We start from the raw sequence: 27,012 nt of genomic DNA, 5'->3' as shown, positions 1-27,012 counted from the left end.
TGTCTAATTCTTTCTCCTGTTTTACAGGAGTCTAATCTGTGTACAGGTACTCTGCCTGGGACCTGTTACACATATGTAATGGCATATGTGAGAAAGACTTAATGATTTAATGATGATATCCAATTCCAATGATAATTGAAATGATACATTTGAGTTTGAGACATTTTGCCTTGTGCCGACACATTTTTCTGTGAAATTCTTTCTTGAATTAAAGAGCATAAAAGAGATGGTGTGCGTGTCCTCTTTTTAGAATAAAAATTCTTGCTTAATTAGGCATATTGTTTAATTTTATAGTGTAGTATAAAAAAAATATATAGTAAAAAAAAAAAAATATATATATATATACACATATATATATATATATATATATATATATATACATATATATATATATATATATATAATCAACCAAAGATTTTGCAGTACCTATGCGAACCCCGTCTTGAAGACCTATGACATAAACCATTCATAGACATTCTGACATCACACAAAGTTTCACAGGAAGTTCTCGGCATTTCCCAAGCCAAGTAATTTCCCCTCACCTTTGTTAACATCTTGGTAGATATTATTTATACATTTCAGGTATTTTGACCTTTCATTCATCCCACACTGTATCACACTATGAAAGACGGAACACATAAAATCAAACTCACATGTTACAGCCACCCAACTCTGTGATGATTGTTTTCCTGAGGACTGACACTTGTAGAAGCCTTCATCTGACCTTGACAATGCAGAGATATTCAGCTCCTCTCTGGTATCATTTTGGATGAGTTTGTCATTGTGAAGAACATTTTGTGTCTTCAACTTGCAGCCAAGAGAAACAGAATCTCCCTCAGTAACAGGATGGACAGGGCTCAACAGGATGATGTCTTTATCTGGAAAAGTGGTAAAATGGAAGATTGTGATACAGGGTTAAAAGTACAATGCAAATGCAAACTAGTCGATTTTACAGCTGTGCCATGACACTTTAAGCAGGAAGTCGACTAGTCACCAATCATGCTGCAATAACAACACGAACACCTCTGAGAAGACATATGAGGAACACAGTGGGTCATCAAGTAGGTTGAAATAATTCACTGAAGACAAAGCTCAGTCTGCTGTGACATGAAAAGGCATCGCTAACGTTAGTAAAGGAATGGTCCAAATCCTCTCAATGACAGTCAATTTACATCTTCACTAAATACCATGTGGCAACAGAGAGAAGGGGCTTGCATGTCAACTATTTGATGGTGAATTTCATCGCTTAAAGTTATGACACCTTTACACCTACAATATGTATTCAAGTCAAGATTCCATTGTTACAAAGCATAACTTTCTACTGGGTTTTTCATGTGTGATGTCATCGACTAATCAACGTAGACTAGACTTTCACCACATATTAGTTGACTTTAAAAAAACGAAAGGTATTCAATTCCTCATACAAAGAACAATATTTGTTTCAATTTTACAGTAGCTCATGCAAGGCAATACTAAATATCTCATCTTCTCATCTTCCGTACCGCTTAATCCTGCGCTAGGGTCGCAGGGGTTGCTGGAGCCTATCCCAGCTGGCATCGGGGGAGAGGTGGGGTACACCCTGGACAAGTCGCCAGCCTATTTCTAGGACTAACACTGAGACAAACAACCATTCACACTCACACTCACACCTAGGGTCAATTTAGAGTCACCAATTAGCCTAACGAGCATGTCTTTGAGTACCCGGAGAGAACCTTCTTGCTGGGAGGCATCTGCGCTAACCACCGAGCCACTGCTATAGATTATAACTTTAATTTTTAAACACCAGTTATCAATGAAGTAGATTGGCTTTTTATTGAAACCACCCAGAGTCCATACCCTAAAATATAGTTTAGTTTCAGCACAAGGTGATTAGAGATGTGGAGTTTAGTGGAGAGTTTGGCAAATCACAAGTAAATGTTCATCAGGGTATGAAATATGTTACTATTTTCTGTCAGTTAACTGATGAGCCGACTCTAAGGTTTTGAAAATTGTCACGATTTGTATTAATTTAATGTTTAGTTTTTATTGCCTGTGTGCACTGTGCTTTATGTTGTTATGTAGTGATGTGTGTGCTGCTGAACTATCTTGTCATATACAGCGAGTAACATAAGTATTGAACACGTCATCACTTTTCATTGTAAACATATTTCTAAAGGTGCTATTGACATTAAATTTTCACCAGGTGTTGGTAACAACCCAAGTAATTCATACATAGAAAGAAACCAACACAGATAAGTTCACAAACTAAGTTATTTGTAATAATGTAAAATAACAGAGGGAACAAGTATTGAACACACTTATTATCACCAAAATCCATTGTTGATAATGGCAGCTTCAAGACGCCTCCTGTATGGAGAAACTAGTCGCATGCATTGCTCAGGTGTGATTTTGGCCCATTCTTCCACACAAACAGTCTTTAAATCTTGAAGGTTCCGTGGGCCTCTTCTATGAATTCTGATTTTTAGTTTTCCATAGATTTTCAGTTGGATTCCAGTCAGGTGATTGGCTGGGCCATTCTAGCAGCTTTATTTTCTTTCTATGAAGCCAGTTGAGAGTTTCCTTGGCTCTGTGTTTGGGATCATTGTCTTGCTGAAATGTCCACCCTCGTTTCATTTTCATCATTCTTTGCAGATGGCAGCAGATTTTTCTGAAGAAGTTCTTGGTAGCTTTTTCCATTCGTCCTCCCTTCAATTATACGAAGTTTGCCAGTACCATATGCAGAAAAACAGCCCCACACCATGATGTTCCACCTCCAAACTTTACTGTCGGTATGAAGTTTTTGGGGTGATTTGCAGTGCATTTTGTCCTCCAAGCATGGTGTGTTTTATGGCATCCAAAGAGTTCAATTTTGCTCTCATTTGACCAGACTATGTTCTCCCAGTATTTTACAGGCTTGTCCAGATGTTGTGCAGCAAACTTTAAAAGAGCTTCAACATGCTTTTTCTTCAAAAATGGAGTCTTGCGTGGTGAGCGTGCATACAGGCCATGGCCGTTGAGTGCATTGCTTATTGTTTTCTTTGAAACAATTGTACCTACTAATTCCAGGTCTCTCCACAAGTGGCCCTTGGCCCACGGGAATGTTCAGAAGTTTAGAAATCCTTCTGTAACCAATGTCATCATAATGTTTTGCAACAATAAGGTTGCGAAGGTCTTGAGAGTTGCTTTTACCCATCATGAGATGTTCCTTGTGTGACACCTTGGTAATGACACACCTTTTTATAGGTCATCAGTTTGGACTGAACCAGCTGATATTCATTTGGCTTTCTGATCACTGATAGATTTTAGCTGGTATCCTGGCTTTCTATGCCTTTTTCCACCTCCCTTTCTACGTGTTCAATACTTGTTCCCTCTGTTATTTTATATTATTACACATAACTTAATTTGTGAACTTATTTGTTTTGGTTTCTTTCTATGTTTGGGTTACTTGAGCTGTTACCAACACCTGGTGAGAATTTCATGTCAATAGCACCTTTAGAAATATGTTTACCATAAAACATTTTGATGTGTTCAATATTATTTTACCTGCTGTAGGTAATAATTCACATACATAAGAAACATGTGATTAATACTCACTCTGTCCAGTGATGTTGACTGCGTTGCTGAAAGCTGATTCAGACTCACACCAATACACTGCATCACTGTTCCTCAACCTATTAACATTACATGTTGATCCAGTCATTGTCCCCCAGGTAGAACAGTGTGACAGGACGCCATCATCAGTAAACCTCCTCACTCTCCACTCAGTAGAGTTTCCCTCACAACTCAGAGAGACAGAGTTAGAGGTGAAGTGCTGCCCTCTGTCAGGATTCACTGTGAGAGATGCTGATGAATGGAAATCTGAAAAATTCTGGACATCTGTAAAAGAAATTTTAAATTGAGTCACCCTCAACAGCGTTTGTCCAGATGCTTGTGAGAGGAAGTTATCCATCTATTTCTCCCTCAGTTTTTAGACAAGTTTGTTCCAGAACCAAAACATACAAACTGACCTCCAGACCAGACGAACTGAAGATCACTGTAATCAGTGTAAAACACTGGCTCTCCTCTTCCAGCTCTACACACATATCCTGCTGTGTGTGTCTATCCATCAATGATGTAGGAATCTTGTTCAGTTCCATTGATGCTACCAGGAAGCAGCTCATAGTGTCAGGCCGAGACTCAAAGCAGGATTTAGAATGCAGAGGTGACAAAAGGCTTTATTTGGATTCTTCAGAGATCCCTCACAGAGGGACAAACAAATGGCTACAAAAAACCTAGATGTTAATCTGACTACTGAAAACAAAAAAACTCTCCAGAAGGAGGAAAACTCAATTCAAAGAAATAAATCAAAAAAAAAAAAAAAACACAAAACACTCCGAATGGAGGAAAACCTCAGGACTAAGGATCTAAACTAAGAAAAAACTTAACAAACAAAAACTCTGTCTTCGAGAGGATTCACAGGCTTACTTGGAAACTTCTCTGGTAGAAGACATGGAACAAGGCACGAGAACAGGTTGAAGACGATAACACTCTGGCACGAGACAAGGGGAACACAGACTACTTAAACACATGGAGGGAAATAGGGGACAGGTGGACACAATCAGGAATCACGGAAGACAATCAGACTGGTGACACATGAGGAAGGGCAAGTGACCTGAAACGAGAGGAGAGTTACTTTTCAAAATAAAACAGGAAATGACAGGACAAAACAACCCCAAGACAAGACACCCTCACCACGGTGTGACACATAGTTGTAATATTGATACTTGTGTGATAGATCAGGAACAGTTTTATACCAGTAAAACCTCCATCCTGCAGATGGATGTCCAACCTCACAGCTCAGAGTAACTGAGGCTCCAGGACTCAGCCATGATGGAGACTCAGAGAGGACAGATTGGGGTTTACCTGTTAGAAAGAGATTAACTCAGAATGCAGCATTTGACTGTGCTGATGGTACATTATAGCTGGTACAAATTCTGTGTATTTCTGCTTTAAATATACAGTAGGGCTGCACAATTAATTGTTAAGAAATCTAAATTCATACACGTGTCTTTGTTTCGAAACACAACATTTGTTAAGCATTTTATTTCACGAGCGGCACCACAAACAAATGCTCCCAATTCTTCCCAGATTTTTTCAAGCGCGCTTAAAGGCAGCACTGCCACTGACTCCTCCCTCGACCTATGGTAAAGCTCTCTACAACACATGATTCCATCAATGGAGGAAGCCCGCCTGCACTTGAATGTGTGGAAACAGTGAGGGGGAGAAGCAGAGAGAAGTCAGCGGTAAAGAGAGTTAAATGGATGACTAACAAGCTATTTAGTTAAATACATTCACTACTTTTGAAATATAATTAGACTTTAAAATACTGTAATATTTCCGACACAAAATATTTTTAGACCTACAACAGAACAACAAACTGAATGTGTTGTTGAAGACTTGTATTGGTTCTGTGAAGCAGGACTGACTGAAATTATTTTCTTCTGACATCCCTCCATCCAATGTGCTAGTATGGCCACTCACATCCATAATGCGGTACTTTCAGTCACAACCCAAACAACAGATGGGAATTGATACATGGTTAATGTTCCTGCCACACCAAACTACCTGCTCCATTTTATCACTACTTCTGAACAACACCCATAGATACACAAACTCCTTCACTTGGTGAAGCAACTCACCCGTAACTTGGAAAGCCATCAAGCATTTTTGTCAGTGGACTACAACCTTCAGTTGAAGAACTGATTTTCATTGCAGCTGCATCAAACTGAACTGAAAACCATCACAACATGTGCAGAAGGTCACGTTCCAGGAAAGCCAACAAGACCACATAATCTGAAAAAAGTAGATTCAATTATTCATACAAACTGCACCTTGAGATCCAGTCCATGAATATCATGAGCAGACAGGACTGAGGAGAGTATGATAAGGACAAGATGGGTTCTAGCAGCAGCCCAGTGCCCCATACTCCCTCGGTACTTCAAATAGTTCTCTGGGACCCATGTTCATAAGCTTTCCTTAAGTCCAAAAAATACAGAGTGACTGGATTGTCTACATTGCATGATCTTCTAAGCAACTGTGCGAGGAAGGAATCCTTGTGGCAGTTCTCCTCCATGGCTGAGCACATTCCAAGCCAAATCCTACTTTCCATTCCTGAGTTGCCACTCTCCATAATCTCCCCAACATCCTACAATCTTCTGTGATCATCAAAGTTGTTACTGTCCTTCTAGCATCCAGTACCAATCTAAATGCAGATATCCAACAACAAAACGCCACTGATTGGGAAAGCTTTTCCTCCCAAGCCTTTCCCCTCAAGTTTTTCCATAATTCCCCACATTGATTTGATGAAATTGATTTTTTGCAGCAAAACTATAGAGTTCCAGGCATGTCCCAACGGAAGGAGGCCCCTGGGCTAACCCAGGACATGATGGAGAGATTATATCTCTCACCCAGAACTATAGATAGATACAATAGATACTATGGGTAGATACAGTGAATACAAGTAGGCCATATACTCCAAACTGCCATTTAGCAGTCAGAAATTCCCATCCAAATGGATAGTTTCACAGAAACTCTCAATCAGGGAATGCAGTGTTTTATTTATTGAATTGGTTCTGTCTAGGTTATGCATATTAGTGTTCATGTTTCTAGCCATGGATATTCCCTTGAATATCTTTCAGCGGATCTCATCGAACTGTAGGAGCCAACATGTTTTAACAGCTGTTGTCAACTGAGTTAGATTAGGATTTGCCTTTATGTATAAGAATGTATTCATATGGATTAAGTGAGGTAAAAGCTGAACAAAAGTTGACCTAATTATATTAACCTCAGAGTAGTTTGCAGGGAAATAATATCACAATTACAATTTGGAACCTTGCACAAACAACAAACAAGACTTACCAAACACTGACAATGTGATGGCTTCACTCCACTCTGTTGAAGAATATGAGTCATCTCTGAGTCTGGTCTTACACTTGTAGTCTCCACTGCTGGAATCAGAAGCAGTGAAAGTCCAGTATTTGTTGTTTGTCCAGTGTGTAGATGACCTGGGTTTTCTCCATTCATACTTCCACTCAGTGTCGTCACCTCCCTGGACCTCACATATCAGAGTGATCTTCTCATCTCTGAATATCTGAGGCCAGTTGGGTTGTTGTTTTGCAACAGCCTTGTTAGAAACTGTTTTCAGCAGACAGTTGGGACACAATTAGGAAAATGGAAGCGAAGTTTAACACTTTTTCTAGTGATAATCATGAAATCATAAATATTTAAAACCAAGTCACTAAACTTACAGGTTATCTCAATGGTGACATCTGCGCTAGTATGACTGTAGTAAACTGGTTCGTCTCTTCCTCCTCTGCACCGGTAGATTGTCTTTTGTCACTCTGTTTTCTCCATCATTTGTTATGACTTGAACATCAGAGGTTCCTGGGGTACTTCTGAACCACTCATATTTCCATCCAACAGAGGGCTCCACAGAGCAGGTCAGTGTCACTCTCCCTCCTACTGGTATGGTTGTTGCCCCTGGTATCAGTGTGGCCTTGGGTTTGTCTGTTGTCATAGAAAAGATGAAGCTTAAGCTTAGTCTTAATATGTTTATGTCTCCAGAACAGCATTGTTCTACTGCCAGTATAATCTATATTTATATATATATAACCTCATAAAGTCTAATATATATATATATATATATATATATATATATATATATCCTCATAAAGTCTTTCAGATGGAGAAAAAAAAAGCCCTTTGCGCTCAGATGGCAAATGTGACCATTTTACTGTTATGTTTCTGTCACTGCAGAAATCTGACCCAAACAATCTGATTGGCCCAGCTGCTGCTGCTGCAAAAGAAAACATTGGTTGGGAATAGGGCTGTCACAATATTGACGATTTTTGTGGATAAAAAATGTTGCGATATTATCACAATATCAACAAAAATGTAGTAATGGCAAAATCCAAGAAATGCATTTTTAACTTATGTCAATTGCTCTTTTTTGGGAGATGAATTACACTCAAAATAGCAGTGGAACAGAAGAAAACACAGGCAGATGTAAAAGACACACCATATTCAATAAAAAAAGAATAAAAGAAATTTGGCGGGTTGCGCCAGAGAACACAAAAGCAAATTTAGTAGTATTGAAATACAGTGTCTGTGCGGCCTTTTAAGATACCACAACTAAATGTTGCAAACATGGTCATGTTAATAAAATGTTGAAGCTTTGTATGATTCAACGTCGTCCGGCGGCCACAGCACTGATATTCCCCACTGTCATTTGTCACCAAAGATTTGAGGCCATGGTGTTGATGTGTGTTGAAGAGAACAAATTCTTGACCATCCTTGTAGATTGTGTATTCCCAGTCAGTGCCCCTTCCTTCCTTCATGTCACATATGAATGTAACAGACTCACCAGAGAAAAAAGTGGACCGGTGTGGGTCAGTAGTCAGCACAGCATCTAGACGCAAAGTTAAACATTTATAAAACACTACACAAAAAGCAATATCACAGAGATATATGGGCAAGTTATTCTTGTCTACCATCTGTGAAGAACAGACACAGAAAAACACACTGAAATGGATAATGTAGGTATAATAATGAATAAATAAATGAAAAGTAAACATGAGAAATTACCTTGAGAATGCCCCAAGAAGAGAAGAGTGTTCAACACTAGAACAAAAGTTGAAACTTCAGAGATTATTCAAATGAAACTCAAAAGAAATATATGAAACTTCTCGTGTTCCATAGACGTCATTTACATGATATGTGAATATCACATATTCACTCTGTGAATACATGAACAATCTATCACATTATTAGCCACTTAACCAGTATCACAGTTCTTGGCTGCAAAACTAAAACAGGACACCTGCCAAAGGGCCTGTCTAAAGTAACACTTCCGACCGTCTTCACCCGACACCCTCGACTGTTGTTTGTTTGTTTGACCACAGAACACATTGGCCGAACACTTCCTGCCAACCTACTGCAAATACAAACACAGTTCACACTCACATCTAAAAATAGAAAAACTGACCATGAGTTAATACATTAAGTACGTATCTGGACAGTTTGCACCACATTTTGCATTGTGTTTATTTTTGCATGCTGTGCTGAATATGCATAGTGTACCTTGTCTGCATCGACTTCAAATAAATATTGAGAAACATATGCAATGATGCTGTCATCAGACCCCAGCAGAGTTCTGCATGTTGCGGTGTGACTTTTTGCACAGTGCTCACACTATCATCAAACTGTAAAATCAGGAAGCATTTTCTGTGTGTTTCAGAGACCCGTATAATCTAGGCCAAGGGGCACTGAACCTGAGGCTTCCTGTCAACTACTACCTGGATAAGGCACTTACAGCAAGTTGGTTATGTGTACAATTTAACAATTAGTGAGCCGTAAAGGTAATACCAAGAATTACACTTTGGAAGATGACGTCATGCTACTATTATGAATCAAAATTCAATGACACAGTGCATTTGAAATCCATTTATATACATCAACATATTAACAACACCAGCACTCTCTTCCCAATAGTCAGCTCTGCCTATTGATCCTGTCTGACAAGTGAGATTTTCGCACCCTTTTCAGAGACATATTCCAGGATCCTGCCCAATGTGTGTAGGAAATGCTTTTATCAAAACCACAAGTCTGTTGTGTTCAAGCTTTCTGAGACAAACCTCTGACACTCTGTTCTTCTCATCTGAAACATTTTCCTTCATCTGAACCATTCAAATTGAGAAAGTGATGTACTTACACAATAACCCCAGCACACAGAGCAAAGTGTGTCCCATCCTCACATCCAGCACTGACAACGTGTCACTCTGCTTCAGACAAAGACTTCAACTTCATACCAGGAAGCAACAACTGCAGCATCCGGAGAGGAAGAAAGAACCGTGTCTATTTTTTTATTGTGCCTTGTGAATGTCTGCTTTCTTCTCTCTTCCACAGAATTCACACCACTGTCCTCAGTTTAACAGCTTTTGTGTAGATACAAGTCAAGTTAACTCTTGAATGCATTTGAGTGCATTTGCACTCATTACATCAAATCCTATTCCCTGCTGTGTGTCTTTGAGTAACGTTAAACCCACTGCACCTGCACCCATGCTGCTGGTTATCTAAAGGGAGGTGTGTGCAGATACAGTATGTGTATGCATGCAAACACAAACAGAAGAAAATGAAGTTTTATAAAATGCCTTGGATGAATTGTTGACCTTCCTGGCCATGTGTTGTCTTCTGAGAAAAATAGTAGAAAAAACGGAACTTTATCAAAGTGGTTGATCTGAGCATGCGTCACTTTCACACATCACTTAGGAAGTGCTGCGTCAAGGTGTCGCAAATAGAAATGATGAGGTCATTGATTGTCAGTAGATAGAAATAAACCTGTAGCAGAATGGACAGTTAGTAACTACATTCTTTATACTCATGGAGACACTTACAGGTCAGAAAACAATGTGCTCTAACAAAAGTCTTCCAGTCTTCAGCTCAGCTTGTTGCTGCTGACTGTGACCATAGACCAAGTTCATTAAATTTAAACACTTTCAAATCCTAAATAAACTGGTAATGGAAACGCTTACATTTCGAAATTCCTTTTGAATATCTAAAGCTAAAACATTTTCACGCTCTCATAAGGTGGTTTTTCCAGACGTATCGATATAAAAAAAAAAAAATTCGCAAAATCGCAATGGAAACACTTTTGTCGCTGTCCCCCATCACAGGTGTCACCGGAGATGATGCAGGGGGTCATGTGACCATATGAAGTTCCAGAATTTCAAGAAATATCGCTTTTATTTTGCAAAATACTGTAGTGGCAGCTATGATGTGCTTCTATGCACTAAAACAAAAGGAAACAATTTGGAATTGTCATGATTTGTAGATTAATACGCTGTTGTATTATTGGTCCGGCTCCTTAGAGATCAAATTGTGCTCTATGTGGCCCCTGAACTAAACTGACTTCGACACCCTTGCCATAGACTGTTCATTGTGACACATGGGGGCAGTGCTGCACACAACAAAAGCACTAGAAGAAGAAAGGACAGTAAGAATGCAGCAAAAGCAGCACAAGAGACACAGAGTGATGGAAACCAAAAACACTTCCATGAAACTCAACAATCATTCAGTCATTTAAACATTGAATTGACTTTAATGAACTGAGTTATTGATGAGACTAAACAGAAATAAAGTAGAATATACATCATGTTACAGTCTATAGATAGATGGTGTATTTAACCTGCAGATTGACCACATCAATGCAACAACAATAGATATAATAACAGAATAATAATTAGATAGAATAAATGTCATCAAACACATGTTTACAGATGAATATTGTTTTACATGTTGTTGTCCGGTCTTGTTTCATTGATGATGCACCTCTCTTTATGGACCTGAAACCAAACAACAATCAAACTCAAACCAGATATGATATATGGTGGTGAAGAGGAGACTTTCAGTGTTTATTAATTACATAGATATAGTTTACTTTTCCTTAACACAAATCAAGCGTCACAGCATTAAATCTCAGTGCACATACTATTTCAGAGCTGTACAGTTACCCAGAGTTTTTGCTGGTTTGACTTCAGAATAAATTGTTTCATCAGCAGTTGCAGGAGCAGGTATTCCTATCATGAAAAAGATTAACTTAACTTATTAAGATCATCCTGTTCCAACAATCACTGCTGCAGGTGGACGTAGACTTGACTCACCTTTGTCTCTCTTGGCTTTACCTTTCTTATGGAAGAGAACCTGTTCATACATCAGACCGTCATCTGAAACCAAAGCCACACTTGAGGTTTCAACTGTACAACACAGAAGAAGGATCTTTGTCTAGACAGGACTGTTGTAATGAATCAAACCTGGAGATGATCCAGTCTTCACAGCAGAGTAAACACAGCTCTCCTCTGGTTTCTGCTTCTTCTCTGTTAAAGGATCAGATGATATTATCTGTTATTTAGATGCTACTGGTCTATAAAAGGGTCTCAGCTGCTGTTTGTTCTACATCTTGTATGTGGTTGTTTCCACATAAAACACTCACCCTTCTTAGTGATGTTTTTAAGCTCAATCAAAGAATATGTGACATCCCTGGATTCATCTGAAATATAGTTTTTGACATGTTTGAACTTCAGTCATTTACAGAAAATCTTCTCATTCTAGTGTTTAAAAAAAGATTCATGTTAAATATGAATCACTAACTGGAAAAAAGTGTGTACAACTTTTAATATTATATTTGTTGTAAAATGTTGTCTCATCTTTAAGTTTAAAAACAGAACGAGCTTGAACTAATTAATCCGAGCTTAGATTTTGAAGTGATCAAACCTCATCAGCAGCATTAAACTCTAACAACAACTCTAACAACAACAAGAGCAGATGTAGATCAGAGCTGAACAAAATTCAGGAGGAACCTAAGAGCATTGCTCCTGAAAGACCTCATCTTGGTCATATTCTTAGGATGTCGGGTGAACAACGCAGATTGTCTCTTGAAAAACACTAATGTATAAATGCACATAATCCTAAAGGGCCCACTTCTTTACTTTCCTCACTGCTGAACATACTGTAACATTTTCAATGTCTTCAGGGCCTTTGATTGATTCATAGACACAAGCATCACCTACAGAGTCAAATGAAGCCAAGGTTGGATTTAATGTCATTATGTGAGTTGTGTAACGGTTCAGATCGGATCGCAAGAAAAAGTGAACTGTTATCATTAAAGATTAGTCAGAAACTAAAGTCAGGGTTAAGGCTGACCGTGGAGAGGAGAAGGATGTTCACTCTGTTGACCTTCATCCTGGTTGATCATGTGATCTGTAGCAGAGCTCTGATTTGTGCTCTGAGACCTGGTGAAACCAAAACATTTGAATCCAGTAGATTTAATCAGAATCTCTGAAAGTAATTCTAGTACGTTGAAGATGAGACAGAGGAGAGTTGTACCAACCTGATAAAGCAGGAATCTGTGAAAAGAGACATGATTTTAAACTAATTGTTCTCTTGCTTTCACAGTCCTCATAGAGTAATCAGAATACATCAGTGACTTTGATCATTACACTATAATCAATCTAATATCAGGAGGAAATGTTCTCACCCTTTGACTGTTTGTAGAGACACAACAGCAGCAGAAGAATAATCAGTGAAATTCCACAAACCAGCCCAACGATCAATGGAAGAAGAAATGAAGAGCTCTCAGACCTGGACACTGCTGAAAATAATAATGACATTCAGTTAAATGTAGCATGTAAAATATGTCATCAGCACAATTTACAAAGATCCCTTGTACTACCAATAATAACTGTAAGGATTCCTCACATGTTACAGCCATCCAACTCTGTGGTGATTGTTTTCCTGAGGACTGACACTTGTAGAAGCCTTCATCTGACTTTGACACTGCAGAGATGATCAGCTCCTCTCTGGTATCATGTTGGATGAGTTTGTCATTGTGATAGAAAAACACATTAGAAAGAACATTTTGTGTCTTCAACTTGCAGCCAAGAGAAACAGAATCTCCCTCAGTGACAGGATGGACAGGGCTCACCAGGATGATACCATCAGCTGGAAAACAGTCAAACAACATGACATTTCATGTAGAGATCAGCAGATTCAGGGTGATGACAGTAACATGTGATTAATACTCACTCTGTCCAGTGATGTTGACTGCGTTGCTGAAAGCTGATCCAGACTCACACCAGTACACTGCATTACTGTTCCCTAACCTATTAACATTACATGTTGATCCAGTCATTGTCCCCCAGGTAGAACAGTGTGACGGGAAGCCATCATCAGTAAACCTCCTCACTCTCCACTCAGTAGAGTTTCCCTCACAGCTCAGAGAGACAGAGTCAGAGGTGAAGTGCTGCACTCTGTCAGGATTCACTGTGAGAGACGCTGATGAATGGAAATCTGAAAAATTCTGGACATCTGCAAAAGAAATTTCAAATTGAGTCACCCTCAACAGAGTTTGTCCAGATGCTTGTGAGAGGAAGTTATCCATCTATTTCTCAGTTTTTAGACAAGTTTGTCCCAGAACTAAAACATACAAACTGACCTCCAGACCAGACGAACTGAAGATCACTGTAATCAGTGTAAATCACTGGCTCTCCTCTTCCAGCTCTACACACATATCCTGCTGTGTGTGTCTTTCCATCAATGATGTAGGAATCTTGTTCAGTTCCATTGATGCTACCAGGAAGCAGCTCATCGTTTTTTTGGTATAGATACTGATATGATAGATCAGGAACAGCTTTATAGCAGTAAAACCTCCATCCTGCAGATGGATGTTCAACCTCACAGCTCAGAGTTACTGAGGCTCCAGGACTCAGCCATGATGGAGACACAGAGAGGACAGGTTGTTCATCTGTTGATAGAGGTTTTATCAGAATGAAAACATGTTACTATGTACTGGTGGTAGATTACATTCTACATGTGTGTCTGGTGAAGTTGGTATTATTTATCTTAATATGATTGTCTGTGATCTCTTAATAAAATATATATGATATAAATATGAAGTTACTGTTAAATACGTGGTGACTGGTGAACTATGATGAGACTTACTGATGAATACAGTCAATCTGAAGGAATCACTCCACTCTGTTGAAGACTGTTGTTCACTTTTCATTCTACCTTTACACTTGTAGTCTCCAGTGTGGAGTGAAGAATCAGATTTAATCCTGAACTCATTTAGATTTGGAGGCTTGTATGAACTGGTAGATCTCCATTCATACTCCCACTCACTGTTTCCTCCATGGATCTCACATCTGAGAGTAATCTCCTCTCCTCTGTAGATCTGAGGCCAGTTGGGTTGGAGAGTCACAGTCACCTGGTTTGGAACTGTTCATGTTCAAGATTCATAAATAAAGACACAACATTCAACATCAAACAGAATGACTTGATGTATCCATAGATAGACATTGGATGTCTGCATTTTCTGGTTCCTCCTTTTTTCAAACTCACCATTTCCATTGATCCTGACTGAATCACTGTACTCTGTGTAGTAAACTGGGTCTCCTCTTCCTCCTCTGCACCAGTACAGTCCTTCCTGTGAGACTCTAATTTGTCCATTTGAATAGAAACCAGCATGTTGTGTGGTCAGAGGTTCAGAGGACTTCTCATCTCTGTACCAGTAGTATTTCCATCCAGATGATGGCGTCACTGAGCAGGTCAGTGTCACACTGCCTCCTACTGGAATATCTCTGGTGTCAGCACTCAGTCTGGCCTTTGGTTTAGTTGCTGTTGAGTTTAGAAAAAAGTAATGTCTAACTTGTGTAAATCACAATTAATTAAAGAAAAGTATGTAAATTCCAAATTCTTTTGTTATTTTTTGACAGTTAAATGTGTTTTTTAACTAATAAAATTGTAATTGTAATAATTTTTACATTTATTTTAACCGAAGTGATGTTGTCATCCTTATACAGACTGACCAGTCATTCTACAGACTGGCTGTCGTCAGGCCAATATTTATCAGCTACTGACGATCAAGTTAAACTCATGGTTAAGCTGAAGACACGACACACTTCTCACAGACCTCTATAAGAAAATCAGAATGCACAATTATTGTTTGTCCAGTGTGTAGATGACCAGGGTGTTCTCCATTCATATATCCACTCAGTGTCTTCACCTCCCTGGACCTCACATGTCAGAGTGATCTTCTCACCTCTGAATATCTGAGGCCACTTGTGTTGTCGTGTTACAACAACCTTGTTGGAAACTGTTTCCACCAGATATGAACAATTGGGACACAAAAAGAAACATGAAATCAACAGAGAAAACTCAACATTGTAGGTTTCATCATTAATTCTAATGATAATGATGAAATCATGAATATTTCAAACTGAATAGCTGAACTCACAGGTTATCTTAATGGTGACTGCATCACTGTGATCAGTGTAGTAAACTGGTTCTCCTCTTCCTCCTCTTCCTCCTCTGCACCAGTAGATTCCTCCTTGTGATACACTGATAACTCTGTTTCCTCCGTCATTCATGACTTGAACTTCAGAGGTGTCTGTGCTACGTCTGAACCACTCATATTTCCATCCAGCAGAGGGCTCCACAGAGCAGGTCAGTGTCACTATGTCTCCTAGTGGTCCTGCTGTCAGTGTGGTCCTGGGTCTATCTGACGTTGTACAAAAAGGTAAATCGTGTAAAACAAGAGCAGCATTCCACCTGCAGTAAAAAAAAAAAAATCTTTCTAAACTTGTTCAAATCTGAAGTAAAGGATTTAACTACCGATCTTACCCTACCACCTCCACTGTTCAGTAATGATTACTTTGTAATTTTTATTTTTTTCATCCGTGATTTGTGTTCATTTCATCATGGTGTCAGAGCTATATTAACTCTGGTCTTAAGATCATTATCTATTATCTATTATCCATCCTGAAGAAGTCACACTTATTGTTAACAAAGACACTGATGAAAGACACACACTGTTGTGTCAACTGATTCACTGGTCTGTCCTGTTTCTGGTAAAAAGAAAAGAAACATCCGCAGCTACAAGCCATCAGTATCAACCCTTGATGTGGTGAGATCTACAGTATATTTTCTTTTGCTTTTCCTTTTTCTATGTTGGATATTTGTGTATTCAGTGTAAAAAATAAGAATTGGGTTGAAAACATACAGAGTTCCATTTAGACAGTATTCTGACAATGTCGGCAACTTTTACATATAAAAAACATATAAATGTATTACATAATGGATTGGCTGTAGCATTTACCTGATACAGTTAAAGTGACAGTATTACTACACTTTGTCAGAGTTGATCTCTTGTGGAGACCACAGCACACATATTCACCCCTGTCACCTGTTGACAAAAGCTTTAATGTGAAGTTTTGATCTGTGCTGTAGGGAGTAAATCCATGACCATCCTTGTAGATTTTATAATCCCAGTCAGCGACTCCTTCATGTCACATATGAAGGTAACAGACTCTCCAGCAAAAAAATGTGACCAGTTGGGGTCAGTAATCAGCAGAGCATCTACAGCCAAACACAAACATCCATACAATACTAAACAGTTAGCAAAATAAAATACATATTGTTTGTTTTCTACAAACGGTGTGCCTACATGGATTAAAATTATGAACAATGTGATTAAAGACACAGAGAGAGAGAATCAGAGGTGAGGAGGTGAAGACTCATGAGTGAATGAAGGATGTAAAACAATGTTGTTACCTTGAGCACGTTCACATTAGAGGACCGTATTTAACCCTAGAATAAAGGTTGAAACTTAAGTCTTTATTAAAAATGAAACAATCTAACAGGACTGGTATTCCATAAATTACAAATATGGCTGAATATGATAAAATCGAATAAATTATGAAATCAGCAGCCAATATACCAGCACTATCTTGCCTGGAGTATTTAAAAAAGATCGGATCTGGACTTCCGGTATAGCAACTAATGGAGGAGGATGCGTTTCTCTGAGCTCCTGCAACAACTCTTAAAAAATATATTTTAGGCATACCTTTTGTAGCTTTTTTCGGTGTGTGTTTTCCACACCATCATAATTTAATTTAACGCCCAACCAATATGCCTCCAAAACCTAAACCATCTGTTCAACCACCACAGCCTGCTTCACACTCACATCTCCACCTTGTAGTGACCCCCACCCCGCCGGTCGAAACTCCCTCTCATGACTTTAAGGCCGAGCTGCTCTCATCACTCAACTTTGAGCCTCTCATTGCCTACGCTCATTGTACTCCCCAGCCGAAGCCGAGATCCGGTGAGCGCCTTCGCCCCATATTCACTCGTCTACGCTATTATACAAACTGTGTGGACATATTGCGCAGAGCCAGGGCCCAGCAACGGATCAAGACTGGAGACATGAGTTTCTGTCTTCCCTGACTACACTCTTAGGATGGCTCGTGCTCGAGCCGCCTTCAACGATGTCTCCGCGAAATGGGAGAGTCTGCACTCTCAGTCATATGACAGGTAAGTCACACAGGTAGTGGCTACCATGTTAGCCCTACATGTTAATTTTTATTTTATTTATGCTAACTGCTAGCTACATGCTAGGCGTACGTGATATAGAAGCACTGCTTTAGATGTGTAAGCGGTGGGATGATTCTGACCGGGTGCACTGGCAGCGCTCTCAACCACGGCTATTCCATACTCCCATTTTATTAGTTAACATGCCCCCAATTTCAGTGATGATTCCAACCTAGACCACTCTAACCAACAAACTCTCTTTAATGTCGAGGTCACTTTGAGATTTTGTGTCCAAAAACGGTTGCGCTGATTCTTTTGAGAATTTATAACCCTCGCACCAAGAAATATTCCTTCTTTTCACAGATGCATCAGTCTTTTTCTTTTTTTTTTTTTCTTTTTTTTTACTAATTTCCAAAGTACTGTCTGGTAATTATCACCCTATTGTTATTTCTGACCACCCCCCTCTTTCTTTAGATATTCAGTTCTCTTCACAACCGGTACTCAACATCTTGGAGGTTCAATACATTACTGTCAGATGATAAGTTCACCGAATTTATTGCAACTAAAATGATGACTATGGCCCAATTCCAATTCTCATCTTAACCCTTAATCTTAACCCTTAAGCACAACCCTAATCTTAACTGGCCCTCAAAACCAAGTGTTGAGGGTTATTTTGTCACTTAGAAATTGGACACCCCTTAAATGCAGATAAGTCTTCAGACTGTGGGGGGGCAGAATAATTGGCTGTACCAGTCTGTCAACTCCAAAAAAGAATAAGACAGATAAAGACATATTCAGCTGACAGTTACCGCACACCATACTCCCAAGGGTGGTCTCGGAAAATCTCAATATTGAGGGCGATACAGCCCTTAGACTTGCCCCTCAACTTAATTTTTCTGAGAATTTGGACAGCACTTGCGCTAGCGGAAACACACATTTTTGAGATTGAGGGTTAAGATTGAGAGTTAATGAATTGGAATTCACCCTATGTCTCTATAAATCAAAATGATATGGAACCAGTTTCATGTTCACTACTAAGGGAATCATTAAAAGCATACTTGCCGGGACAAATCATATCTTTCTCCGCCCATTTGAATAAGTCCCTTAAAGCCAATATTACAATAACTCTCTATTAATATTACCAAATTGGACCGACAGCTCGCTAGTTGTCCCTTTCCCAGTTTACTTAAAAAACGTGTTGATTTACAGACTGAATTTGAGCTCACATACTATGAACATGGGGACAAAGCAAGTCGGCTCCGGGCTCATCAACTGCCTCACCAGGCAGCCTCACGTATGATCCCTCAGATAATTCATCGGGCTCATTGCTTAAGGATCCCACCACTGTGAATTCTGTTTTTCACTCATTCTATTCCTTTTTATATAAGTCTGAATCTCCACCTGACACCACTGAAATGAATTCATTCTTGGATAGTCTCAATTTTCCCGTTATAAGCTCAGATGCTACTGAAAAACTTGACTCATCCTGATGGACTTCCAGTTCAATTTTTTTAAGAGATTTCAGGATAAACTGTCCCCTTTACTGCATGCTGTTTATAAGGAATCTCTGGAACATGGCACTCTTCCTCCCACTTTAAGGCAAGCCTCCATAAGTCTCCTCTTAAAAAAAGATAAGGCTTCAAATCACTGCTGCTCATACAGACCTCTCTCATTAATAAACGTGTATGCTAAGATCCTTGCTAAATCCTTGGCCTATTGCCCAGAAAACATTGTACCAACTATTGTCTCTCATGAGTAAACTGGATTTGTTAAGGGGATTTGTTGTTATATTTTAATGTCCGCACTCACCTAAATATTATTTACTCTAAAACTACCACAACAACACCTGAAGCATTTGACAGGGTTTTATGGGACTATTTATTTACTCTACTTAAGAAATTTGGACTGGGAAATGCATCTCCACATCCACATCTCCACAAGCAAGCATCTACACTAATGGCATCCAGTCCAGTTCTTTCACTCTAACCCGAGGCACTAGACAGGGATGTCCCATATCCCCTCTACTGTTTGCACTAGCTATAGAGCCCTTGTCAATCTTTTTGAGGTTCTCCTCTACTTTTCCTGGGATTTCACAATTGGGCACAGAATTTAAGTTGTCACTTTATGCTGATGATCTACTGTTGAATGTTTCAGATCCTGTCTTGTCCATTCCTACAATTTTGTCTACTTTCCAGAGATTTGGAATATCTCTAAAAGTGAATGCTACCCTATCAATGCTCCAGCATCACAGCTCACACAGTCAGATGTCCCTTTTACAATGAGCCTGTGTGGCTTTAGGTATCTCGGGACCAGTGTAACTAGAACATTAAACTCTCCTTTTTCTGCTAATTTCTCATCTTTAATGTGTAAAATTAAATCTGACCTCCAAAGATGGAGTTGCTTACCTCTCTCACTAATTGGAAGAATTAATACAGGTAAAATGAATATTTTGCCAGATTTCTATTTTTTTCATTGTCTCTAACTTTTCTTGCCAAAACAGTCTTTTAAAACAATTGATCAAACTATGTCTGAATTCTAATGGTGTGGAAAGGCTCCCAGGATCCACAAATCCACACTTCAGAGATGTAAATTCAATGGTGGACTGACACTTCCAAATTTCCAACTGTATTATTGGGCGGCACATATCCACAAAATTTAATTTTGGTTCAAATCAATGAACCTGCCATGGTGCAACTTGGAGGCACAGTCATGTGTTTCATCCTCCTTAACTGCTTTACTTACCTCTTCTATTCCATCCAACCTCTCTAGCTTAACAGATAATCAAGTGGTTCACTCTACAAATTTGGTATCAGTTCAGGTGGCACTAGAAATTTAACTCAGCATCTACTTTAGCTCCTTTATTGAAGAATCATTTATTTCGTCCTCCTTTGACAGATTCAACCTTTCTCTCTTGACATGGCCTGAAATGGCCTGAAATGTTTTAAAGACCTTTATAAGGATGTTTTTTGTTCGAAGCTTTACTGACCTCTCAGGAGAATGCTATCTCCCTTCTTCTCATCTGTTTCAATAGTTTCAAATTAGACACTGCACTAAAGCATTATTTCCAAATTTTCCCTTCTCACCATTGACTCTACAGTGGAAGGTGCTTTTGGACCATGATCCACTTCAAAAATCACTCATCTCTAAAGTTTATAATGAGCTTCTGTCTTTTGATTGCTCACGAAGTAAAGTTAAGGCAGCCTGGGAAGATAAATTGGATCTAAACTTTGAGGGTGACTGTTGGGACGATGCTCTTAAGAAAATTCACACAAGCTCGCTCTGTGCTCGTCTCACACTTATACAGTTTAAAGTACTGTTTAGAGTCCATATTTCTAAAGCTCGACTGTTGCAAATCTATCCGAGTATTGCCGACAAATGCGACAAATGTCATTCCTCACCCTGCAGTTGAACCCATATGTTCTACTCTTGTCCGTAACTCTCTCATTTCTGGTTGAATTACTTTGATACCATCTCAAAAATACTTTCAGGGATCATAAAAGTCTCCTCTCAGGTTGCCATATTTGGACTCCCAGGCGACCATAACTGGTTTACTTCCAATCAATTGGATATTTTAGCCTTTACTTCTACACTGGAAGTCGACTAAAGCTCCCTCCAGTACTCAGTGGCTCAGTGACACCGTGTCTTTTCTAATGCTGGAAAAGATCAGGTATTCAGTGAAAGGTAACTTTGATAAGTTTTATAATACGTGGCGTCCCTATTTTTTTTAAGAATTTTAGCCTTTATTTGAAAGTGGCAGTGGAGACAGACAGGAAATAGGGAGGCAGAGATAGGGGAGAGACACAGAGGAAAGGGTGCCCTGTACCAGGGCCGCCTGCAGCGAGGACTGTAGCCTCAACACATGGGGCGAATACTCTACTCGCTGAACACCACACCTGCACCGCGTCCTTTTATTACGTTTCTGACGTTTTTAGCAGTATGTATTGGACCATTATCCTGTTGAAGGACAGTGACCTACAACTGAGACCAAGCTTTCTGACAGTGGGTACCATATTTCACTCCAGAATACGATGATAGTATTGAGATTCATTGTACCCTGCACAGATTCAAAACACCCTGTGGTAGATGCACCAAAGCAGCCCCAAAAAATAACTGACCATCCTCCATATTTCACAGTAGAAATCATGAGTTAACAGGTATGGCCAAATACTTTTGTCCACATACTAGAACAGATCACCTGCCAAAACCCTGCCAACATGTATGAAGATAAATAGTTGGTACTCACAGGTCAACAACAGCACACACAGAAAAGTGTGTCCCATCCTCACATCCAGCACTGACACTCTGTTGTTGTACCTGAGAAATACTTCCTGTTTGTATCAAGAGAAACTTGGAACTGCAGTCTATGAAGAGAAACAATGAACTGTGAGGACAAAAAGAAGATTCATGTCAGTATGAGATCACTGGGGTTCTGCTTTTTTGTTTCAGGTTAGTTCATCCCACTTCCTTCTTTCTGAGCAGTGTTTTCCATTCAGTGAACAAATCACCGAGCTCCATGAAACAACATGTTGCAAAACTCAAATAACACAAAGTGGTCATTGAGTTAATAAAGATGAAGTACAAAAGGAAGCAATCAGCAAAAAATGTTTATGAAATACAATACACAGTAACATTTTCTCTACATGAATTGTATAAATGCGTATATTAGTGAAAGTAATCACTATTTAAGTCCAGTAGTGTATTCAACAGAAGCAACAACTAACATACAAATCACGAGGTTTGTCTCAAGCTTTCTGAGACAAACCTCTGACACTCTGTTCTCCCCATTTTAAATATTTTCCTTCAGACTTACAGAATTTAGACAGCTTTATTGATTAATTTGGGATGGCTCCCTCAGGGAAATTGTATTTCAAGTAGTTATATACAAAAAACTGAGTGAAATAAACAATGTACAATAAACAATAAACTCTTAAGAAATTAAATTATCAGAATCAGCTTTATTGGCCAGGTACAGTATGTGAACACATGCAAGGAATTTGACTCCTTTGCTCAATGGTACAACAAAAATAAAGAACATCACGCAACGCATAAACGTTTAACGCATAAACGCATAAAAATAGAACGTATGAAGAAAGAATAAAAAAACTGTACAACATAAATAGACTTTCAGAATTAAAATCAGAATATACATCTATGCATTTGTATATAGTATATACAGTGAGTATGAACATGAATATGAACAGTTCTATGTACAAAATGTAATGGGAATTACAAATATTGGCCATCTTCTGTGGCCTATTTCCTACTCCCCCCGAGTGAGGTGTTACAGAGCCTGATGGCACGAGGGACAAATGAGTTCCTGAGTCTGTTAGCCCTGCACTTGGGAACTTACACGATAACACCAGCACACAGAGCAAAGTGTGTCCCATTTTCACATCCAGCATTGACAACGTGTCACTCTGCTTCAGACAAAGATTTCAACTTCATACCAGGAAGCAACAACTGCAGCATCTGAAGAGGAAGAAAGAACTGAGTGGGATAAAAAAAAAAAAAAAAAAAAAAAAAAACTTTATATCAATATGAGAGTAGACATCTTCTTCTTTTCTTGGGGTCGGTCTCTCTCAGCTTCCGTCTTTTTTCAACAGAACTAACACACCTGCTTTCAGTTTGACACGTTCTGTTCTGCCACTGCTAATACAGGTTAACTCTTGATGGTAAGGAAACACAGAACTAGTCAAACTGTAATACTACCAGTTTTCTATATATACTGTGTGCATATACATATGAAGATATGTAGTAGGTGGTGAATCTGATACGATCACATGTATTGTATTGTGACAAATGTGAGCATTCATAACCATATTTATCTACAACACAAGTTAAGACGTTTTATGCACAGCGATAGCATTCAGTGACTCAATACGCACATCAGCCTCACCAAGCTCAAGCAAAACATATTGAACAACAGACATTTAGTTTGAACCGCAGGCTGAATTTCCTCTTTTCAAGGTGTCTCAGATAGAAATGATGAGGTCATTGATTGTCAGTAGATAGAAATAAACCTGTAGCAGAATGGACAGTTAGTAACTACATTCTTTATACTCATGGAGACACCTACAGGTCACAACTAAAGTGCTCTAACAAAAGTCTTCCAGTCTTCAGCTGAGCTTGTTGCTGCTGACTGTGACCATAGACTGTTCATTGTGACACATGGGGGCAGTGCTGCACACAACAAAAGCACTAGAAGAAGAAAGGACAGTAAGAATGCAGCAAAAACAGCACAAGAGACACAGACTGATGGAAACCAAAAACACTTCCATGAAACTCAACAATCATTCAGTCATTTAAACATTGAATTGACTTTAATGAACTGAGTTATTGATGAGACTAAATAGAAATAAAGTAGAATATACATCATGTTACAGTCTATAGATAGATGGTGTATTTAACCTGCAGATTGACCACATCAATGCAACAACAATAGATATAATAACACAGAATAATGATTACATATCATAATTACATAGAATAAATCGCCAGTCATCAAACACATGTTTACAGATGAATATTGTTTTACATGTTGTTGTCCGGTCTTGTTTCATTGATGATGCACCTCTCTTAATGGACCTGAAACCAAACAACAATCAAACTCAAACCAGATATGATATATGGTGGCGAAGAGGAGACTATCAGTGTTTATTAATTACATAGATATAGATTACTTTTCCTCAACACAAATTAACCGTCACAGCATTAAATCTCAGTGCGCATACTATTTCAGAGCTGTACAGTTACCCAGAGTTTTTGCTGGTTTGACTTCAGAATAAATTGTTTCATCAGTAGTTGCAGGAGCAGGTATTCCTATCATGAAAAAGATTAACTTAACTTAATAAGATCATCCTGTTCCAACAATCACTGCTGCAGGTGGACATAGACTTGACTCACCTTTGTCTCTCTTGGCTTTACCTTTCTTATGGAAGAGAACCTGTTCATACATCAGACCGTCATCTGAAACCAAAGCCACACATAAAACACTCACCCTTCTTAGTGATGTTTTTAAGCTCAATCAAAGAATATGTGAGATCCCTGGATTCATCTGAAATATAGTGACATGTTTGAACTTCAGTCATTTACAGAAAATCTTCTCATTCTAGTGTTTAAAAAAAGATTCATGTTAAATATGAATCACTAACTGGAAAAACGTGTGTACAACTTTTAATATTATATTTGTTGTAAAATGTTGTCTCATCTCAGAACGAGCTTGAACTAATTAATCCGAGCTTAGATTTTGAAGTGATCAAACCTCATCAGCCGCATCAAACTCTAACAACCTTAGAGCAGAATGTTCAGGAGGAACCTAAGAGCATTGTTCCTGAAAGATCTCAGCTTAGTCATATTCTTAGGATGTCGGGTGAACAACGCAGATTCTTTTTTGAAAAACACTCATGTATTAATGCACATAATCCTAAAGGGTCCACTTCTTTACTTTCCTCACTACTGAACATACTGTACCATTTTCAATGTCTTCAGGGCCTTTGATTGATTCATAGACACAAGCATCACCTACAGAGTCAAATGAAGCCAAGGTTGCATTTAATATCATTATGTGAGTTGTGTAACGGTTCAGATCAGATCACAAGAAAAAGTTGAACTGTCATTAAAGATTACTCAGAAACTAAAGTCAGGGTTAAGGCCGACCGTGGAGAGGAGAAGGATGTTCACTCTGTTGACCTTCATCCTGGTTGATCATGTGATCTGTAGCAGAGCTCTGATTTGTGCTCTGAGACCTGGTGAAACCAAAACATTTGAATCCAGTAGATTTAATCAGAATCTCTGAAAGTAATTCTAGTACGTTGAAGATGAGACAGAGGAGAGTTGTACCAACCTGACAAAGCAGGAATCTGTGAAAAGAGACATGATTTTAAACTAATTGTTCTCTTGCTTTCACAGTCCTCATAGAGTAATCAGAATAAATCAATGACTTTGATCATTAGACTATAATCAATCTAATATCAGGAGGAAATGTTCTCACCCTTTGACTGTTTGTAGAGACACAACAGCAGCAGCAGAATAATCAGTGAAATTCCACAAACCAGTCCAACGATCAATGGAAGAAGAAATGAAGAGCTCTCAGACCTGGACACTGCTGTAAATAATAATGACATTCAGTTAAATGTAGCATGTAAAATATGTCATCAGCACAATTTACAAAGATCCCTTGTACTATCAATAATAACTGTAAAGATAAATAGATAGACAAAAGCTCTTAAATAAAGAAAATGCCTCGGAATTATCCCCCCCCCCCCCAATCACTTTGGTGCCCCCTCTAGTGCAGTGCCCCTTTGCGCTGCATATACTGAATACCCACTTTTTGCGCCACTGGTTACAGCCATCCAACTCTGTGGTGATTGTTTTCCTGAGGACTGACACTTGTAGAAGCCTTCATCTGACTTTGACACTGCAGAGATGATCAGCTCCTCTCTGGTATCATTTTGGATGAGTTTGTCATTGTGATAGAAAAACACAGTAGAAAGAACATTTTGTGTCTTCAACTTGCAGCCAAGAGAAACAGAATCTCCCTCAGTGACAGGATGGACAGGGCTCACCAGGATGATACCATCAGCTGGAAAACAGTCAAACAACATGACATTTAATGTAGAGATCAGCAGATTCAGGGTGATGACAGTAACATGTGATTAATACTCACTCTGTCCAGTGATGTTGACTGCGTTGCTGAAAGTTGATCCAGACTCACACCAGTACACTGCATTACTGTCCCCTAACCTATTAACATTACATGTTGATCCAGTCATTGTCCCCCAGGTAGAACAGTGTGACAGGACGCCATCATCAGTAAACCTCCTCACTCTCCACTCAGTAGAGTTTCCCTCACAGCTCAGAGAGACAGAGTCAGAGGTGAAGTGCTGCACTCTGTCAGGATTCACTGTGAGAGACGCTGATGAATGGAAATCTGAAAAATCAACCAAGATGAAGAGTCACACCTCATGAAATCTACTGTACAAAAATATACACAATAAAATAAAAATAATATTTAACAGCTTTAAAAATAAATGGTGAGTTACATAAAGTAATGAAATACATCTTAAACAATTTCAACCGCACTGGAAACATAAATGTTAACATCTATTTAACATGTAAGACAGTCTTTAGTTTTTA

General features: G+C 38.9%; 2 protein-coding genes across 2 annotated transcripts in view; both read right to left on the bottom strand.

Annotated features, from left to right (window-relative positions):
• The window catches only part of LOC124996339, a 148,258-nt gene extending 138,474 nt beyond the window's left edge, over positions 1 to 9,784 (bottom strand). The window contains exon 1 of the mRNA XM_047569227.1: positions 9,728 to 9,784. The gene's annotated coding sequence lies outside the window, so the exon portion shown is untranslated. The remainder of the gene's footprint in view (positions 1 to 9,727) is intronic.
• Positions 1 to 27,012, bottom strand: part of LOC125012512 — a 250,334-nt gene that overhangs the window by 129,931 nt on the left and 93,391 nt on the right. Inside the window, exons 23-31 of the mRNA XM_047592531.1 lie at positions 26,628 to 26,687; positions 26,204 to 26,363; positions 25,868 to 25,981; positions 25,721 to 25,736; positions 25,534 to 25,622; positions 25,348 to 25,398; positions 12,005 to 12,061; positions 11,826 to 11,888; positions 11,676 to 11,738 (exon numbers count right to left, since the gene is read on the bottom strand). Coding sequence (XP_047448487.1) covers positions 11,676 to 11,738; positions 11,826 to 11,888; positions 12,005 to 12,061; positions 25,348 to 25,398; positions 25,534 to 25,622; positions 25,721 to 25,736; positions 25,868 to 25,981; positions 26,204 to 26,363; positions 26,628 to 26,687 — 673 coding nt within the window. The remainder of the gene's footprint in view (positions 1 to 11,675; positions 11,739 to 11,825; positions 11,889 to 12,004; positions 12,062 to 25,347; positions 25,399 to 25,533; positions 25,623 to 25,720; positions 25,737 to 25,867; positions 25,982 to 26,203; positions 26,364 to 26,627; positions 26,688 to 27,012) is intronic.

Source organism: Mugil cephalus, chromosome 1 (assembly GCF_022458985.1).
Source record: "Mugil cephalus isolate CIBA_MC_2020 chromosome 1, CIBA_Mcephalus_1.1, whole genome shotgun sequence".
In the NCBI taxonomy this organism is placed as follows: domain Eukaryota; kingdom Metazoa; phylum Chordata; class Actinopteri; order Mugiliformes; family Mugilidae; genus Mugil; species Mugil cephalus.
The sequence above is the reverse complement of the archived record's forward strand: the minus strand, read 5'-3'. Positions and strand labels throughout refer to the sequence as shown.